At 38.7% G+C, this 21,284-nt stretch overlaps 1 protein-coding gene across 1 annotated transcript; it reads right to left on the bottom strand.

The window, feature by feature from the left end:
• Positions 1-16,918: 16,918 nt before the first annotated feature.
• Positions 16,919-18,070, bottom strand: LOC110704214 (myb-like protein I). Its single transcript, XM_021882010.1, has one exon. The coding sequence runs from the start codon at positions 18,068-18,070 to the stop codon at positions 16,919-16,921; it is 1,152 nt and encodes a 383-aa protein (XP_021737702.1).
• Positions 18,071-21,284: the final 3,214 nt, after the last annotated feature.

Here is a 21,284-nt window from a genome sequence, read left to right as displayed (position 1 = left end):
ATCGCCAATAATAGTTTATTTGTGCATTAAAATTCAACCAACATAGATAAACAGGTTTAGGGTTAACCTATTGATTGCATGTTAATCAGAAAGCGCACATGAATACGATCAGAATAAAGTAGAGGCCTATTATTAGGGCAGGTTCAATCTCTTTTAGGTAGGATTTGTACCTTCATCCCCGAACCCTTATTTGGTTCTAGACCTTATGGAGTTGACGATCTCTTGGATCGTTAAGGGGTGTAACCTTTACCTCGTGAACGGTTTACAAGTTCCTAAAAAACTTGTTAGCGACTCTTTTGCTCTATCTTCTCCCCTTTCGGACGCCACCGTACTTTAGTGTATGATCACAGTGGGGTTCAAGCTAGTGGGATTTTAAAGCTTGAAATTATTCCGTACACATATCGTTCTTAGCTCCATGACCTAAGCAACGTTCATAATCACTTCATCTGTATACGTGCTTAGCTTCCAGACCTAAGTAACGTTCAAGATCTCTTCTTTACATCATATATGATGCTTAGCTTCATGACATAAGTTCATTCATCTATCGTGTCACATGATGTAATTGTCCTTAGCCTCCTGGCCTAAGAACATGCGTCATGCATACATTATTTTCAGGACAAGCAATTCAATCCATACGATTCATTTCGTCTTGCTCAAGGAGGAAGTTCAAAACTTCTTCCCTTTTTAATTATTTTATTTCGGGGAAGTTCAAAAACTTTTTCAAAATTTTTATCGAGGGAAGTTCGAAAATAAATTTTCATTTTTCATGTCTCTCTTTTTTGGGAGAAAGTCGGTACCCTCCACTCGTCTCATAACAAAAATGATGGAAATTTTTGCTTCTGTATTTTCGGTTGCTTGTGTCTTCACACACACATACACACTCAAACTATACACACACAATCACAAGTCATACTCATGTCATGTCATGTCGTGTCAAGTCAAACTTGGTCAAGTTAGTTGGTCAAGTCAATCATAGTCTATACGAGTCCCTTGGCAAATTTTACTTTGCAGGTCTCAATTACAGCCCACGTCCGGGGACAAGAGGACCATCTACAGCCCACATCCGGGGACAAGCGGACCATTTACAGCCCACGTTCGGGGACAAGCGGACCATTTACAACCAGCCCACGTCCGGGGACAAGCAGACCATTTACAGCCCACGTTCGGGGACAAGAGGACCATCAACTACCCACGTCCGGGGACAAGCGGGCCATTTACAGCCCACGTCCGGGGACAAGCGGACCATTTACAACCAGCCCACGTCCGGGGACAAGCGGACCATTTACAGCCCACGTCCGGGGACAAGCGGACCATCTAGAGCCCACGTCCAGGGACAAGCGGACCATCTACAGTCCACGTCCGCGGACAAGCGGACCATTTACATCCCACGTCCAGGGACAAGCGGACCATCTACAGCCCACGTTCGGGGACAAGCGAACCAACTACAGCCCACGTTCGGGGACAATCGACCACCATCATTTCACGGCGCAAGGTTCTTGATACTCAGAGACTTGCAATCTCATCATCTGTCGACTTTCCTCAAGCATGGAAAGTATTATCCGGTGGATTTCTTCAAGCATAGAAAACCGTCAAATTCATATGTCGGCTTTCCTCAAGCATGGAAAGTATCATCTGATAGATTTCTTCAAGCTTAGAATGTTACCAAATTCCTCAGCAGGCTTTCCTCAGGCATGGAAAGCGTTTCAACAAACGTCATCCGGTGGATTCCTTCAAGCATAGGAAGCTTCCAAACTCATTTGTCACCGATACACCGGTGTCAGATACGTATTCCATCTTTTTACTCTTTTATCTGTGGAATTAACATTTTTCTGCAGGTATCAGCGTATACAGAGTGATTTAGGATCGCAGAACGTCTTAAATCATTCTCCTTCCCTATCGGCTACTTTGACTATCGTTTTCGAAACTGACGTTTTTACAAACTCAGTCAAAGTGGAGGCTTATGTAGACACCTAAAAATGTCTTCCCAAAACCAAACCCGATGATGAACAACCTTTCACTGCCATTATTGGTCAGGTTCAGTATTTAATCCCAAGAGTGCTAAAAAAATTGTGTTTAATTAAATTCATTTTTTTTAATAGTCAATGGATTAGTCTTGATGTATGGTCAAAGCATAGATTTTTTAATTTTCAGCCCAAACCTTTTTTATTTCATTGTTTTATTATTTATTTTGGCCCAAACCTTTTATTTATTTTATTTACTTATTTTCTTATTTTATCCCAAATAATAATAAATCAGAAATGGCCCGAAATAATTAATCCCCACTTAAACTGCTGAATGAAATTAGTGTTAAAAACGCATTTAGACGGAAAAAACGGACAAAAAATTCCCGCGTTACCGCAATAATCCATCGTGTCACGGGAAACACTCCCGTTAGACGGTGGGATTTCCCGTGACACGGGAAACCTGCTGTGACACGGGAGTTTCCGTGTCCGTTCCACGTAAACCCTTCACGCGTTTTATTCATTGTACCCTAAAATATCTCCCGCGTCACACAAATATTCACCGCGTCACGGGAATTTTCCCGTCTGACGTTGGGAATTCTCGTGTCACAGTACACAGTGCCGTGTCGCGGTATACGTTTTTAGGGTTTTTATCATTTCAGGGTTCCGTGTGTTCCCTCAGCACATTTTTTCTATAAATACCCCCTCATTTCTGATGTACGGTGCATCAATTAATTCTCTAGTTTTTTCTCTCTTCTATGCTCTAGCCTAAACACTAGCCTACCCTTATTCTTTCAAAATTCCTTCTTCAAGCACTCCCAGGAGTCCATACTTTACTCGTGGTTCTGTTTGAGGGTTTGGCCCCAAATCAATTCTATTTAATTTAATTTAATTATTGTTTTATTATTATTTCCTTTAAGTTACTAAGTCGTTTATTAAACAGAATCAAAGTAAGAATTATGTTCCTTTTATTTCTATTATTTTTCTAACGATTTTGTATTGTTGGAATTATTGTTAAATTACTTCCAATATTAATGTTTATTCTATTATATTTATTGATCACCATATTGCATGTTTAAAGGGAATATGTAATTGAAAATCACGCCTAATAAGATAATTTGGACAACCGATTTAGGTTCGTTTTTAATCTTATTGTTTAATCAAGTGATCACAAATAATATAGAATTATATGTTGCACTTCGTACCATCATCCCTGATCCTCCTTTCGTGGTTCCGAACCATATGGAGTTATTAATCTCATGGATTATTAATGGGGTGTAACCTTCACGGGTCAATCATTGTTGCCTATCGTTGTCCCTTTATCGTGGTTGCCTTTTATGATCCGTGAACAGTTTACAAGTTCCTTAAAAACTTGTTGGCGACTCCCTACTTTCCTTGTCCCTAATCGTATACGTCAATTCCCACTTCCTAAGAGTGCCAAACATATTCACACATGCTTTAACGTAGGCGCACTTCGAGCGACGCCTAAATAATCCTTTCGTCTTCTTTTTTTATTTTAATTTGTTCGACTCATGTGCTCAAAGATTAGTTTTCATTGCAGCTATGGTTCTACGAGCACTTTCTAGGATTGGCCCCTCGACGGCGTTATGGAGCAGTTCATGACTTCCCTGTCGGGGCCAGCTGGCGTGACCGAGGAGAGTCACGGGTGGAGTCTGTCCCTACGCTGCGCGGCCTGCTAAGCCGAGGCACCTCTTCTGTTGGCGTAAGAATTACTTTTGTAGCCTGTTATTTTCTATCTTGATGTTATTTCCGGTGCTTCATTGCAACTTTTTATGGTTTTCAAGTCGCTATTGATTTCTAGTATCGCCCTTGGGCTGGGATGAATAATCTTCCCGAGGCCTTGCAGCTTTCAGCATACCGCACTATTTTTGTTTGTACCGGACGCTTTGTCTGGTATATGGGGAGCGTGTCGTTCGTCAGCACAGTGGTGATCGCTTTGTGGCTCCCTTGTCTCCACCGGAGTCGATGCTAGACTCGCGCTTGCTTAAGGAGTGGATAAACAGGGGAGAGCGCTACACTTTTCCTTGGCAGGACCTTGTGCGCATGGAGGGTGATTATGCGCATGGAGGGTGATTATGCGCAGGACTTGCTTCCCTCTTTGGCCCCTTCACCCCGTCTTCCTGAGATATGATTTATTTTGAGGAGTTTTGTCGCTAGTCTCTGTTTAAATAGTCGAATAACTTGATTATTCGATCGTATTTTCAGACGATTGTTCGCCGTGTGGAGAGGATTGAGATTCTGCCTCAATCTGTCCGCTACCCAAGGCTGATTGGTATTATCAAGGACCATATTGCTGACGCGCCAGAGGGTTTCACACAGGCGCAGGAGTCTCTGCGTGATGTTTTTGAGCCGATAAGCTTTTGATGCATTATTCATCCCTTTTAACACCGCTTGTTACTGATTTTTCTTTGTTTTGTTCTCAGCATACCCGTCCGGAGATGATGGGATTCATGAAGCTGGTTGACGCTCTGAAGTACTGCATCATCAAGCTTCCGCGTGGTGCGAGTTGTCGGAGCAGTTCTGGCGATGTTCTTGAGGTATGTTCAATTTTTCCCATTTCTAAATTTGTTTTATTTTGCATTGTTGACGTCTATTGATTTTGTATATTTTAGGAGCAACAGAAGTCCCGCTCGCGCTCGAGGCATAGAGGCTCGGACGAGGGAGAGCCTAGTCGTGGTAGACGATCTCTTGAGGTTCATAGGCATTCTCAGTCTCAACGGGAGCCTCAGATTTCTCAGCCGTTTCAGGAGGCTCAGTGGCATCAACCTCACTCATCCCAGCGCCGTCAGGGTCAGGGTCAGTGGTAGCGACAGTCGTTTTCACAGCCTTCATAGCCTGAGTTCAGGCCAGTTATCACTCTCGTGGATCCTGGCTTATATTCAACTCCATCGTCTAGGGTTTCTCCACCGGTGTCGGTCTTGTTTTCAGTTCAAGTGTATGGGACGATGCCTCCACTGACGATTTCTGTTTCTTTGAGTCAGTCTACACCGTTTTCCAGTTGGAAGGGTCCTGCTTTAAGTTTGACTGCTACTGGAGTTACAGGGACTCGTAGGGATACTACTCCTCGTACTCGCATGATGGCGGGACTCTTTGGCTCCCCGTTCCCATATTCACAGGCTGGAGATGACACTGATCCTAACTCTTATAGTTCTGCAGATTTTTGATCGAGGGTCTTTATTTGTACATATTGTTATGACACTTGACGCTGCTTATTTATTATGACTCATTTTATACATCATTCACAGTTTATGTATCTATTAGTGTGTGTTAGTGTGTTCTTGAGACCCATTGTGTGTGATTGTGTAGTTATTAATGACGCGACAAAAAAAAACGTAAGTGGAGGGTACCGACCTTCCCCAAAAGAAAAAATATAAAAAGAAAAGAAAATTATGAAAAAGTCTTACAACTACTCCAAAATAAATATGTTTGGAAATGGGATGACATTTATAACTTCCCCCAAAATAATAATAGAAATAAGAGTGAAAAATAAAATTAATAAATAATAACGATGAATAAAAGAAAAAATAAAATGATAAAAATCAAAAATAAAAATAAAAATATTAATAATAAAAAAAGTTGAGAATATTATTAGGGATGAAACTCTCGGAAAACAGAAAAAAAAAATAAACGGTGAAGATAAAACAATAAAAAAAAATCCGGATAGATACAGGAAAAGGATAAAAAAAGAAAACGCATGGGCGCCGCGACACGGCACCGTACACCGTGTCACGGAAAAATCTGTCGTGACGCGGCACAAATTCCCGTGACACGGTGGGAATTCCCGTGTCACGGTGCGCGTATTATACAACGGTGTGGTTTACGCGTATAAAAAGATAGATTCTGAGTAGTTTCGAGTGTTTTTGCTATAAAATAGGACCAGTATATTCGTGATATGCATAATTACGAAACACAAAATAATTAGAATTTCATATTTCAATAATAATGTCTCAGAATTTTGATAATACATTGTGCGACTGGTCTTATTCTTTGACCAATGCTGACAAAAGAGAGTTGGAATTGTTTCATGTCAGGGGTTTACTAGCCCTGAGGCATGTAGCGATTGAACATGATTTTCTTAGGGCAGCCTTAGACTATTGGATTCTAGAAACACATTGTTTTAAGTTTGATTACGATGAGATCTGTCCCTTGCCGGAGGAATTCAGTGCCATCTTCGGATTTCCTGCCAGAAATCTTATTTCCATGCCTACCCTACGTGAGTACTATTACCAAGAATTTGAACTCCATCTGAATCTAACAGATCCAGATTTAAATAGAATTGTGTGTGATAATGAGTTAGACTTAGAAAAACTTGCAAATTTATATTTCAATCGCCCTGTCTCTGAGTCTTATCATGTATACCGTAGATGGGCATATATTTTTTGCATGTTTAGCAAGCTTTTATTTGCAAACGGTAGGGTAGGACATGTTTGTCTAGCATCTATTCTTGAACATGTTTAATCTGGGAGGTCTCCTATGCCTACGTGCCTTGGAGAAACATTTCGTGGCCTTGATGAAGCGAAAGCTGACCGGAAAGCCATCAGGAAGGGCTCTCTAGTACTGTTGCAGGTAAAAACACGCTCCGAGTAGCCCCCGTGACACAAAACAGGCACCGTGTCACGGTGGCCTTCTGCCATGACACGGTGAATTCTGCAATTTTTGTTTTTGTTTTTTTTACTGATTAAATTTTTTTTTTTTGGTTGATGGAGCATTTAGAACTATTTGAAGCCCCCGACGATATTGAAAAATATGGTCCCAATGATCTATTCCGCAGGAAGAAGAATTACTCTATGAACATGTCGTATGAAGATTGGAAGAATTTCTTTGCAAAGAGGGAATTTTCCATTCGTTGGGTGGTGCCTTGGTGGAGGCTTACTAGGATGGATGGTACGAATGATACTCCATATTGCCGTGTTCCTAGTATCTCAAGACTGACTTTTTATTGTCCTTCTCGACTTAAGCGACAGTATGGACTTGAACAAGTAGTTCCACGATATAACGATAGTCCTCGTGAAGTATCGTTGCATGAAAGTAACGTTCACGAATACGAGACTTATTGGATTGGAAGACCTTTTTGGACCGTTTCTGCAAGTAACCAAGCTCCTCCTCCCTTATCTAGCGCATACAAGACATGGTTGAATCCTTAAAGTAGAAGGGAACGAGTCGGATCACGCAAATCTGATATGAAGAGCCGTCTTGGAAATAAGAAAGCGCCTCCTAAAGATCGTCTAGGTCCGAGAACACAAGGGATTGAGTTTAAGACTCATATAATGCCTAAAAGGAAGAATTATGTGAAAGGGAAGGGTAAGGAGAAAATGGTTTATAGTGAGAAGCAACCAAAGAATTTTAAGAAAGGTGAAAGGGGTGAAAGTTCGACTAGGGGTGTGAAGGTTCGGGCTACAAAAGACACATTAATGGTGAAGGCCTACCTAGTTGAAAAAGAGAATGAGGTTCCTAAAGTGAAGAAGGATTAGATCAGTATTGCTTTGCCTTTATGATTTATAATTTTTAAAATAAGGCGCATGATGCCAGTAATTGTAGTCACATTTGTTTCAATAATAATAGCATATTTATTTTCGCCTTAAATAAAAATTACAATGACTTTTTTTGTTTTAATATCCGAATCAAGGAGTTGGACGCAATGGAAGAATGAAAATATAAAAAAACATCAAAGAAATAGCTGAATTCGCAAAGACTGCGTCACTAAAAAAAAATCGGAAAGTCTGAAATTCCACCGTGGCATGGTGGAAAATTTTTTTTGCAGGTCCACCGCACCACGGTGGAAATTTGCTGTGACACGGTACAATTTCCCGTGGCGCGGCAAACTCTTTCTTTTTTTTTATTTTTATTTTTTTTTGCAATTCCACCGCACCATGGTGGACTATGCCGTGACATAGTGGATAGTCCCGTGTAGCAAAAACCCTTTCCTTTTTTTTAGCTCTGTTTTGTTGTGACGTAATGCTGAACTGGCTCGTATACTTGATAGACGAAGGAAGGATTTTATTTTTTAAAGTGGCCAGGCCCCCTTGAGGGGTTGCCTATGTATCCTTAAAAAGGAATCAGGCCAAGCGTAGGTCTATTGGGTCATGAACCCATGCAACTAGGCATAGAATTTCTTGAGTTGATCCAAGTTGGTTAAATTGTTGAAACCGTTACCGTCCATGTCTACCAATTGTGCCACTCCGCCGGACAAGATGGCTTTAACAATGTTCAGGCTTGACCAATTTGGTCTGAATTTTCCTCTTGGATCCAACACATTTTTGCGAAGTGCCTTAAGCACCAGGTCACCTTCTTTGATGTTCCTAGTCTTGACTTTTTTATTGAAATGTCGCGCCATAGGCTGTTGATAGGTTTGGACATGATGCAAAGCTGCCAAGCGTTTTTCATCAAGTAAGACTAGTTCATCATATCTTGCTCTAATCCAGTCGACTTCATCTAGTTGACTTTCCAACGCGATTTGGAGAGAAGGGTTTCGAGCTCTATTAGTTGTACAGCTTCAACTCCATAGACCAAAGAGAAAGGGGTAGCCCCCGTTGTTGTACGAACAGAGGTTCGATAAACCCAAAGGGCGAAATGTAGTTTACTTGGCCAATCCTTGTAATTTTATGTCATCTTTTTGATGATAGTTTTCACATTTTTGTTGGCCGATTCGACTGCACCATTTGTTTGTGGTTTGTAAGGTGATGATCTATGATGTTTGATATGATATTTCTATAATAATTCCGCGCATTCGGCTTGGAAATGCGTTCCATTATCACTGATTATCTCATGAGGTACCCCATAGCGGCATATGATATTTTTATCAATGAATTGAGCTACGTGTTTCGCCGTTAGCTTAGCATATGAGGCATCTTTGACCCATTTGGTGAAATAGTCGATTGCTACGAGGATGAGTTCATGCCCCCCTTGTCCTGGTGGCGTTATCTTTCCAATGATCTCGATGCCCCAAGTAGAGAAAGGCCATGGAGAAGTATATGTGTAGAGAAGCGAAGGTGGAACGTGCTGTAAATTTGCATAGACTTGACACTTCATACATTTCTTGACGTATTCATGACAATCTCTCTCCATAGTAGTCCAATTATAACCTTGTCGTTGAATCTTTTGGACTAACATCTTCGCATTCATGTGCGTTCCACATATACCGGCATGAAGGTTTTCCAATGGTTCAGCGTGCTTCTTTCTTGGCTATGCATAAGAGATTTCTCCCTATTGCAGTCCTCTTGTGGAGTTCTCCCCTAATGAGCACATACTGTGAGGCGAGGAGCCTCAAAGCACGGCGTGCCCTTTTATCAGTATTTGGAGGGTATTCTCCTCTTGTCACGTAATTAAGTTACCTGTATACCATGGCTCTTCATCTTCTTTTTGCGATTCTTGTTCATCATCAAGTGCGTGAACATAAGCCGATTCATATCTTCTTTCTATGGTCAACGACATTCTGATCGTATCCGTTGGAATTCGCACCATTGATGCTAATTTAGCTAGTGCGTCTGCGAACTGGTTTTCTTCTCTAGGCAAGTACGTATATTCCACTTCATCTAGTTGCTCCGTGAGAGTTTCCAGATGAGCTTGATATGTAGCGAGACTTTCACTTCTCACCTTCCATCTCTTGGAGATTTGGTTAATGATTAGTGGAAAATCACCGTAGATTATGAGCTTTTTAATTCCCAAGGCCACAACTGTTTCTAATCCCAAAATAAATGCTTCATATTCTGCGGCATTGTTGGTGACATCAAAGTCGAGCTTCATGGAAATTGGGATATGCTCTTCATTGGGTGATACAAGCAAGACTCCTACACCACAACCTTTTTGGTTTGAAGCTCCATCGAAATATAGCGTCCAGCTATCATCTTTGGTCATGAGTAAATCTTCGTCAGGGAAATCGTACTCATCTTCTTCTTTCTCAACTTCTACTAGCGGAAAGTCTGCTAAGAAGTCAAAAACCGCAGAACCATTTATGGCTTTTTGTGGTACAAATTTCAAGTCGAACTGAGCAAGATTGACTATCCACCTTGATAATCTGCCGTTGAGTGTTGCTTTTTCCAACAGGTATTTGAGAGGATCCATCTTGGACACGACATGCACTGTATGAGTGAGAATGTAATGTCTTAGTTTTTGTGCGGCCCACACAATTGCGAGACACAAATTTTCAAGTGGTGTGTATCGTGTCTCGTATCCTTGAAGCTTCTTGCTCAAGTAGTAAATTACATTCTCTTTGCTTTCGATCTCTTGTGCTAGCATTGCCCCCATCGTTTCTCTTGTGACCGTAAGGTAGAGTCGAAGAGGACAGTCAGGTATTGCTGGCGCTAGCACAGGTGGATTCACCAGGTATTCTTTGATTTTGTCGAAAGATTTTTGGCAATAATCATCCCATGTGATTGGGACATTTTTCTTAAGCTTCTTAAACATAGGTTCACATATCTCCGTGAGTTTTGATATGAACCTACTTATATATTGCAACCTTCCAATGAAACCTCGAATTTCCTTCTCATTCTTGGGCGATGGCATGGCCATGATCGCTTTGACTTTTGTGGGATCTATTTCAATCCCTCGAGAACTGATCACATATCCAAGTAATTTTCTGACGTGACTCCGAATGCACACTTTGCTGGATTTAATGTAACACCCCAATATCTCTAAAAAACATGTGAGAAACCTGTATATAACCTGAACAATTTCAAGAGAATTACTGGCGTGCTACCGCCACGTGTTCAAATGTTAAGGCTATCTCAGAAATTAGCAGCGGAAAACCAAAACAGTTATAAATAAACCTCAAAACGAAGGAATTAAATCAAAATAAGTATTACAAGTTGGAACCATTAAGGCCCTTATTCAAAACCCAATAAAAGTAGTAAGTGATTAAATCTAGTGTTCGAATAAATTCAAACCCAAAAGAAATAGTGTCAAATAATATCAAATTAAATATTCAAACTTGCAAAAGGAATAAAATGCAAACAACCAACTCCCTCTACTCAAGATCCCACAACCCTGATGAATGCTGCATGTGTAAGAACCTGTGGTTATTCTACTCCCTAATATTACAAGTGTAAAAATTGGATAGTCACAGGGTCATTGAAAGGCGAAGGCCATGACCAAAGAAAGACACACACAAAAGCACGCAGTCAGCAAAGCTGAGTTTTCAAGCTGCGAAATAAATTAAGAAAATACCTAACTTGCTATTAATAATCAAGCACAAGCATCATAAAATATAGACTCAATTCATGACTCGATTATTAAATTTATTAAGACCTCACTAATTAATATTAACTGACTCATTTACTTATTTCATTGGATTTAGCAATAGACAAGGTTGTCCAACCCATGTCCCATTTGGAACATCAATAAAAGAAAAACCCCATGCCTCCTTTCGGAAACATCAATAAACATCCAACGACCACGGGCGCGACTCCGTGACCGTAGTTAGTATGACATCTCACCTAACTCCTAGTTTTAGAAAAATAATATTTGAAATAGGAGACTCGTAGATCAGACGGCCTCGATAAAAGTACACGGCTAATACCCAATGTACCCCAACACCTGATTGTCATTACTCCAGATGTGCACCATTCTAGAGTTTTATTGCTCATCCATCTTGCAATTTACGTGATTTACAGGTTTAGACTCGGTGATGACTCATATACATTACAATACAAACATCCCAAACACAATTCAATCAAACATGTCAAATTCTCAATTTAAATTCTTGATTTATTAGTGACAAACAACATTTATTAATTATTCCTTTACTACCTCGGTGTATAAACACCTTGAGTGCATAAGGCACCCCAAAACCTTAACCTCAGCTTAAAGACTTGAATTTCTCCTTTACTCATCCTGTTTGCATAATCATGAATGAGTAATAATTTAATCTTTACACCAATCACATACCTTTGCCTTTAAGCGCACCTTGCATAATTAGAGCACAAATAATATTCGCATTATAAACTAGTGCACACCATTTGAAATTCACAATGTATAACCAGCCAATTTAACCTAGTCAATCTTATACATGATACTAAGTTCTCGATCCGTCCTTCAACATGCACCTACAAGCAAGGTTTCGTAGCGTGTACGTAGCTTGTGTAAACAATCCGGTTGGCCACTTTAAACTAGAAGTCCCTTTCTACAAAGTCCTCTCCTAAACAAAACAATTAGAAATAAATCAATACAAAAGCAAATAAATTTACAACAATACTAAACTACTTTAAATCCTCATAAATCATCAAAATAAAGCCTTTAAATTGTCCCCAATAATCAAAGTTAATAATATAACATCCCAACTTTAAGTTTATATGTTAGAATTATGAAAATATAGTGTTTTATATAAAATTACAGAACCTTTAAAGTAAGTAAATAAATCTGAAAATTATTTTTAAAACTAGAATTTAAAGTTCAAAGCTTTTTAAATCATAAAATACTCACAATAATTATTTTATAGGTTTAGAAGCATAAAAACATGAAATTAACACAACTTGTTCATAAAAATTGAAACTTTAATAAATCTGAAAATTTATATATGATTAAAGTAATTATACTTTAACATAATTTAAACATAGTATGATTAAATAACTTGATTAACACGTTATCAAGCCCTAATACATAAAAAATCAATGCTTTAAACCCTAAAATATACAAAATACATAATCTGAAATTTTATTTAATAATTTAGACAAACTAAACCCATAAATTTATAATCTTTTGTAATTTAAACATACTATTAAAACCTAATAACAATAATTTTATAATTGAAATCAAACAAAAATTGAAGCTTTAATCAAAATAACAAAAATAAAGGAAGAGAAAACAAGAGGAAGGAGAAGAGAGGAGGGGTGAACTGATGGGCGGCTGGCTGTGCAAGGCGGCGCGACGATCAAGGGGGCGGTCAAGCGGTGGCGCGGCGGCAGGGGCGGCAACAATGGTTTGCAGCTCCTTTTTTTTCTTCTTGTGGTGTTGTACGTGAGAGAGGAGGAAGGAGTGAGGGAAATAAGGTGGGTATGATTAATAAGAATTGGGTTTGAGGGTATCCTAATCCAAATATAATTAGGATAACTTGTTTAGGCCCAAATATATACCAAAGCTTAAAAAAACATGTGGTGTAAGGTTGGGCTTTGAGGTAAGTTGGACTAGGATCTTAGTTTGTATAGGTAAAATGATTATTGTCAATAGTTAGTAATGGCTAAATAGCTTAAAACTAATTTATTATTTTCGAAATATTTATAAAATTATACAATTATCGTAAAATAATCATATAATTAATGATAAAATATAATTATTAAAATTACAAAATCATGGGGGATTACAATCTACCCCTCTTAAAAGAAGTTTCGCGCTCGAAACTTAACTCAAAAATCATAATTTCTCCAAAACCATTCAAATATTTTGTGGTTTGTATTGATGTAAACTGCTTGATCCTGAACATGCATACTCAACGAACTGAACTTTGTACTCAATGAACTCATATTTGGCCAAAGTTTACATACTTTTATTGTATGTAAAAGCAATAATAATGCATAATGATAACCAAAAACATGCAAAAACGTGCAAAATCAAGCACTAAATGGTATAATTGAGGTAAAAGCGCGAAATTACATCGCATTCTTCCCCCCCTCAAAAGAAAAGAGTTACGCCCTCGTAACTCACCTCGTCAAACAATTCGGGATATATGTTTTTCATATCTTCCTCGGCCTCCCAAGTAGCCTCTTCGTACTCCTGGTTTGACCAAAGGACTTTCACTATCTTCACATCTTTGGTTCTAGTACTACGCACCTTGTGGTCTAGTATCTTGACTGATCTTTCTTCATAAGTTAGAGACTCATCTAGTTGAATAGTCTTCGGCTGCAAAACATGGGTTTCACTAGGCACATACTTTTTCAATTGGGAAATGTGGAACACATCATGCATTTTCTCGAACTCCATTGGCAAAGCAAATTTATTTGTAAGCTACTTTCCCCACACGTTGGTACAGACCTACATATTTTGCACTAAGCTTCCCTTTCTTGCTGAATCGCATCACACCTTTTGTCGGAGAAACCTTTAGAAAGACTTTGTCCCCAACACTAAACTCATCATCTCTCCTCTTCAAGTCGGCATAACTTTTTTGTCTATCTTGTGCTGCCTTGATACGCGACTGGATTAGTCTTACTTGCTCACCATATCCTCAATGAAATCTGTACCCAAAGTAACCCGTTCACTGTAATCATTCCTGCAAACTGGGCTTCTACACTTCCTTCCATACAATGCTTCAAATGGTGCCATCTTGATGCTTGCATGGTAACTGTTATTGTAGGAGAATTCGATCAAAGGTAAGTGGTCCTCCCAATTCCCTTGGAAGTCTAAAGCACAAGCTCGTAACAAATCCTCCATGGTTTGGTTTGTTCTCTCAGTCTGACCATCAATTGCAGGGTGAAAGGCAGTACTCATCTTCAATGTTTTCCAAGGTTCTCTTGCCCTTTTTACCAAAACTTTGATAGAAACCTAGAGTCTCTATCTGACACTATGTCCTTGGGAACTCCATGCAACCGAACTACATTCTTCACATAGACACTTGCTAGCTGCTTCTTTTTCCAAGTCTCTTTGATAGGAATGAACATCGCTGATTTGGTAAGTTTGTCTACAATCACCCAAATCGTGTCATTCCCAGTACGAATCTTTGGTAAGCCTGTCACAAAGTCCATGGATATGAAATCCCACTTCCCACCTAGTATTTCTAATGGTTGTACCTTTCCCATTTCACCTTCTGGCACGTCAGACACTTGGATACAAACTCAGCCACTTCTCTCTTCATATTCGGCCACCAATAGAACTCCTTCAAGTCCTTATACAACTTATCACCCCTAGGGTGAACTGAATATGGTGTATTATGGTACTCCTCCATGATTTTCCTTTTAATATCTTCACACGTCTATGATATACACCATCTCTCCTTATATCTCAAGCTCCCATCCTCATGAATCTTGAATTCAGTCTCCGCAGCACTAGTCACACGATCCCTAATCTTCCGAAATGACTCATCCTCAAGTTGCTTTTCTTTAATCTCCTCAAATATGGAAGGTTGGATGGTTAAAGAACTTAGTAATCCCTCTAACTCTCCTTGGTTGATAACCTCAAGGTTCAATCTCCTCATATCTTCACACAACTTATTGGCCACAATTAAAGCATTGACATTATGACTCGACTTCTTGCTAAGGGCATCTGCAACTACATTCGCCTTTCCCTCGTGATACTGGATGTGGACATGGTAGTCTGTAAGATACTCCAACCATCTACGTTACTGCATGTTCAAGTGATATTGGGTGAAGATGTACTTTAGACATTTATGGTCCGTGAAGATCTTACAAGAAACACCGTAAAGGTAGTGCCTCCAAATCTTCAAAGCGAATACAACGGCTGCAAGCTCCAAGTCATGGGTAGGGTAGTTAACTTCATGTTTCTTCTGTTGTCTAGATGCATATGCGATCACCATTCCATTCTACTGTGGGACACATCCTAGACCATGCTTTGAGGCATCACTAAACACTTCGAATACTTCTATCCCATTAGGTAATACCAGCACTGGTGCAGTGGTCAATCGCTCTTTGAGGGTTTGAAAAGCTGATTCACAACTCTCGTTCCACTCAAACTTTCTCTGCTTCTTCATAAGAGTAGTCATGATTCTGGCTATCCTCGAAAAATCCTTAACAAACCTTCTATAATATCAAGCTGATCCCAAGAACCTACGAACATCAGTCACATTCTTAGGTGTAGGCCACTCACTTACCGCCTTGATCTTCGCAGGATCCACGGATACACCCTCCTTCGAAATGTAATGCCCCAAAAATGCAACTTTCTCCAACCAGAACTCACACTTGGAAAACATAGCATACAACTTGTTCTTTCTAAGTGTTTCAAGGGTAGTTCTCAAGTGCTCAGCATGTTCTTCCTCATTCTTCGAATACACCAAAATGTCATCAATAAACACAACTACGAACTTATCAAAAAACTCATGAAACACTCGGTTCATCAAGTCCATAAATATGGTTGGTGCATTAGTTAACCCAAAAGGCATGACCATAAACTCGTAATGTCCATACCGAGTTTTAAAGGCTGTTTTTGGAATATCTTTATCTGCAACCTTCAACTGATGGTACCCCGATCTGAAGTCAATCTTCAAAAACACGCTTTCCCTCTTCGGTTGGTCAAACAAGTCATCTATCCTAGGTAGAGGGTACTTATTCTTCACAGTCACATTATTCAGCTCTCTATAATCAATACATAGCCTTAAACTTCTACCCTTCTTTTTCACAAATAGCACAGGTGCTCCCCAAGGTGATGCACTGGGCCTAATGAACCCCTTGTCTAATAACTCCTGCAATTGAGCCTTTAGTTCACTCATCTAAGCTAGTGCCATTCTATACGGTGCTTTTGAGGGAGGTGCAGCTCCTGGAACTAAGTCAATGGTAAACTCAACTTCCCTCTTAAAACTCATTCACAATAGGCACATCCTCCATCTACCTACTCTCACTCATACTCAAATCTTGAACACAACAAAAGTACAATGGACATCCCTTATTCACTGGTTTCTTCACCTTCATAGCAAAAATGATGCCAAAACCCTTAGGCTTCCCTAACCGTCAATAGGACACTTTCTTACCCAAAGGATCACTCAACTGCACGCTCTGCATCTTACAGTCTATCTTAGCCTTGTATAAACTTAGCCAATCTATCCCCAGAATTACATCTAAGTCCCCTAGGTTAAACTCAATAAGGTTTGATGGAAATATAGCTTCTCCTATTTTCAAAGGCAAGCCTTTGAATATTTTATTACAATGAACAAGTTTGCCCGTAGGCAGACTGACTGACACATCAACATGACTCGATTCAGTTTAGTTTAACTTGCACACAATAGAAGTATAAATGAAAGAATAAGCTGCTCCAGAGTCAAATAGAGTGTTGACAGAGACAGATTAGATAGAAAAAGTACTAGTAACTACATCCGAGGACCTCTCAGCTTCTCCCTTGCTCATCACAGACAAGCGGCCGGGAGTGTTGTTTCTTGTCTGATAACCATTGTTGTTGTTGCTTGAATTGTTGCTATTGTCATTGCCAGACCTGTTGTTATTGTTGCTACCATTCCCAAACTTCCCATTTTGACCATTTTCCCTATTCCCCTGGTTGTTGAAATTGTTAGGCCTCTGCTGGGTGTTCCCACCATTCCCACCATTTCCCTGTTGTTTTTGCTTGGTGTAACACTCATACTCCCTGTGTCCCCTTTTGTTGTAGAACCGGTAGGTCACCAAATTCCCATCACAGTCTCTCCCAGGGTGGTTCCTTCTACACCTCTTACAGTGGTAGGTTCTCTCTCCATTGTTAGCATTAGAAGAACTGCTAACATGCTGGTTACCCCTATCAAACGAGTTCCCATTTCTAGACCTCTTAAAGTTACCGTGGTTCTCAGATTTCCCAAAGTCCTTCCTTTTCTCCCCAGCTTTAGCACTCGCACTAGCAGTCCTAGTATTCAGATGGTACAGATGGGAAGCTCTCTCATAGACCTTGTCTAGGGTTTTAAAAAAAATTTCGGCTAGGTCCTTCTGTAACTCGTCTGTCAATCCATGCTCAAACCTCTGAGCCTTCAGCTCTTCGGTTGGTACTACCTCAGGAGCAAACCTAGAAAGGGTCATAAACTTATTATAGTACTCAAAGATTGACATGTCTCCCATTGCCAGATTTATAAACTCCTGAGCCTTTTGTTTCTTCAGGAACGGGAGGTAAAACTTGTCCCTCAAGGAGGTCTTAAACACTTCCCACCCAAAGTTAGGTTTGGCCCTAACGGTCACAACATTGTATCTCCACCAGATATCAGTTTCGTCCTTAAGGTACATAGCGGCCTGGTCCACTTTCATACCCTCGGGACAGTTGAGTGCGACGGACAACTTGTCAAACTCTCGAATCCAGTTTTCTAGGAAAGTAGGGTCAGCACCTCCCCTAAAAACTGGTGGCCTAACCTGGGCCAGCTTCTTAAACATTTCAGCTTGGGGGTCGACTTGGTCTCCCCGGTTTTGGATCACATTTTCAGCCAACAAACGAATAGCATCAGCTAAGGCAGCGTTCTCAACCATTATATCTCTACGCCTGAAATAAAATAAATATGCACTCCATTTTAAACGAAACCCAAATACTATTCACACATATTCATTGAATCACAATATTACATTTGTCACATAAATTGGTTCAAAAGGTTACCTTGAGATTGCACCCCCTTGTCCCAAGCAAAACCACACAATAAATGCACGATTCATACGCAGGATTAAATGAATTTAAGAAAAAAAAAAATTTCCCATCCCGCGACACTGTTATTAAGTTTGATCATAGACAAAGAAATTTTCCCCAAAAAGTATATGATTACAAAAATTAAACTTGCTCTTGCTCACAAATAAAAGTAAAATGAAGCTCTTAAAAAAATAAAATATCAACTTCTTAAAATAACCTATATAAAGGTATCAATCCCAAAAAAAGACTCTGTAGCACTAGCTACTTATTAAAATTAATCATCCAAATTAGACTATAATGAGGTTCTAATAACTATTATCAATGGCAAATGCCTTATTCATGCTAACTCCGCCCTAACAAAAATAATCCTCAAGGTATCACATTGTTGTTCTTATCTTTCTTCTCATTATAATTATTAACATCAAAATCAAGTCATTTTCATCATCTGAGTCTTCAACAATTACTGCCTTGTAGACCAGATTCGGATTTCTAGTAGCCCTCTTCTAAGCATTTGGTCTTCAGGTCGTGGTTGTAACCATTCAAGCTCTTCCTCATCAGGAAATTCAATAAGAGTATAATCATGGGACATTCTTTGGTAGGTTTTAATCTTATACTTATTCTTTGTTGTTTTAAACTCATGTAAGTACTGGTAGTCTTCCTCATCTGGATTAGTTGGCGTCATAATCTTTTCAAACCTTTCTAGAGTATCGTCACTTCGAGTATCATTCTCATCCTCAGACACAACAATAGGGTTGTTCCTAATATCATTACTCACGCTTTCAGACGTGATTACTGAGTCGCTCATCTCTTTTCTACGTTAACCCAACGCAATGAACATTCAAAAAATCATAACACAAGCACATCATTAAAATAAATCAATTAGAACATAATTATAACATGTTAAATAAATAAGAAAATAACACTTCATGTGATAATTAAATGAAAAAAATATGTATGATATGTGCATGCATTCCCTTCTTAAGTCTACCCAAAACTCACCAAGTAGACAAAATAAACTTCAAAATTGTTTTAAATAAAATTGTTTAAAACATACTATTTTCAAATGAATAAAAAAAAATCATTAAAATTCAAAATTTAAATCATTGAATAAAAGCCTAAGTCATACTAAGATAATTGGCTTTAGTGGTAATTAAATCTAACCTAAGCTCTGATACCACTTTGTAACACCCCAATAATTCTCTCTTAAAAACCTGTGAGAAACCTGTATATAACCTGAACAATTTCAAGAGAATTATCGGCGTGCTACCGCCACGTGTTCAAACGTTAAGGCTATCTCAGAAATTAGTAGAGGAAAACCAAAACAGTTATAAATAAACCTCAAAACGAAGGAATTAAATCAAAATAAGTATTACAAGTTGGAACCATTAAGGCCCTTATTCAAAACCCAATAAAAGTAGTAAGTGATTAAATCTAGTGTTCAAATTAATTCAAACCCAAAAGAAATAGCGTCAAATAAATTCATATTAAAATAAATTCAAACTTGCAAAAGGAATAAAATGCAAAGAACCAACTCTCTACTCAAGATCCCACAACCCTGATGAATGTTGCATTTGTAAGAACTTGTGGTTATTCTTCTCCCTAACATTACAAGTGTAAAAATTGGATCGTCACAGGGTCATTAAAAGGCGAAGGCCATGACCAAAGAAAGACACACAGAAAAGCACGCAATCAGTGAAGCTGAGTACATACAAGCTGCAAAATAAATTAAGAAAATACCTAACATGCTATTAATAATCAAGCACAAGCATCATAGAATATAGACTCAATTCATGACTTGATTATTAAATTTATTAAGACCTCACTAATTAATATTAACTGACTAATTTACTTATTTCATTGGATTTTTCAATAGACAAGGTTGTCCAACCCATGTCCCATTTGGAACATCAATAAAAGAAAAGCCCCATGCCTCCTTTCGAAAACATCAATAAACATCCAACGACCACGGGCGCGACTCCGTGACCATAGTTAGTATGAGATCTCACCTAACTCCTAGTTTTAGAAAAATAATATTTGAAATAGGAGACTCGTAAATCAGACGGCCTCGATAAAAGTACACGACTAATACCCATGTACCCAACCCCTGATTGTCATTACTCCAGATGTGCACCATTCCAGAGTTTTATTGCTCATCCATCTTGCAATTTACGTGATTTACAGGTTTAGACTCGGTGATGACTCATATACATTACAATACAAACATCCCAAACACAATTCAATCAAACATGTCAAATTCTCAATTTAAATTCTTGATTTATTAGTGACAAACAACATTTATTAATTATTCCTTTACTACCTCGGTGTATAAACACCTTGAGTGCATAAGGCACCCCAAAACCTTAACCTCAGCTTAAAGACTTGAATTTCTCCTTTACTCATCCTGTTTGCATAATCATGAATGAGTAATAATTTAATCTTTACACCAATCACATACCTTTGCCTTTAAGCGCACCTTGCATAATTAGAGCACAAATAATATTCGCATTATAAACTAGTGCACACCATTTGAAATTCACAATGTATAACCAGCCAATTTAACCTAGTCAATCTTATACATGATACTAAGTTCTCGATCCGTCCTTAAACATGCACCTACAAGCAAGGTTTCGTAGCTTGTACGTAGCTTGTGTAAACAATCCGGTTGGCCACTTTAAAACTAGAAGTCACCTTCTACAAAGTCCTCTCCTAAACCAAACAATTAGAAATAAATCAATACCAAAGCAAATAAATTTACAGCAATACTAAACTACTTTAAAACCTCTTAAATCATCAAAATAAAGCCTTTAAATTGTCCCTAATAATCAAAGTTAATAATATAACATCCCAACTTTAAGTTTATATTTAGAATTATGAAAATATAGTGTTTTATATCAAATTACAGAACCTTTAAAGTAAGTAAATAAATCTGAAAATTTGTTTTAAGTATATAAAATAACCCCATAAGCATAATTACTTGAAATAATCATTATATAGCAAGTTAGTGTGTTAAAAACCCAAAAATATATCAATTCAATGCAATTAGAGGCTTCAAAATAAAAAGTA

This window comes from Chenopodium quinoa, unplaced genomic scaffold (genome assembly GCF_001683475.1).
Source record: "Chenopodium quinoa cultivar QQ74 unplaced genomic scaffold, ASM168347v1, whole genome shotgun sequence".
NCBI lineage: Eukaryota > Viridiplantae > Streptophyta > Magnoliopsida > Caryophyllales > Amaranthaceae > Chenopodium > Chenopodium quinoa.
Note: the sequence above shows the minus strand (reverse complement) of the source record. Positions and strands in the feature narration are given on the sequence as shown.

What these genes read in the sequence shown, in the direction of transcription:
- LOC110704214 (XM_021882010.1), bottom strand. Translation starts at nt 18,070, where the DNA reads ATGGTTGAGAACGCTGCCTTAGCTGATGCTATTCGTTTGTTGGCTGAA.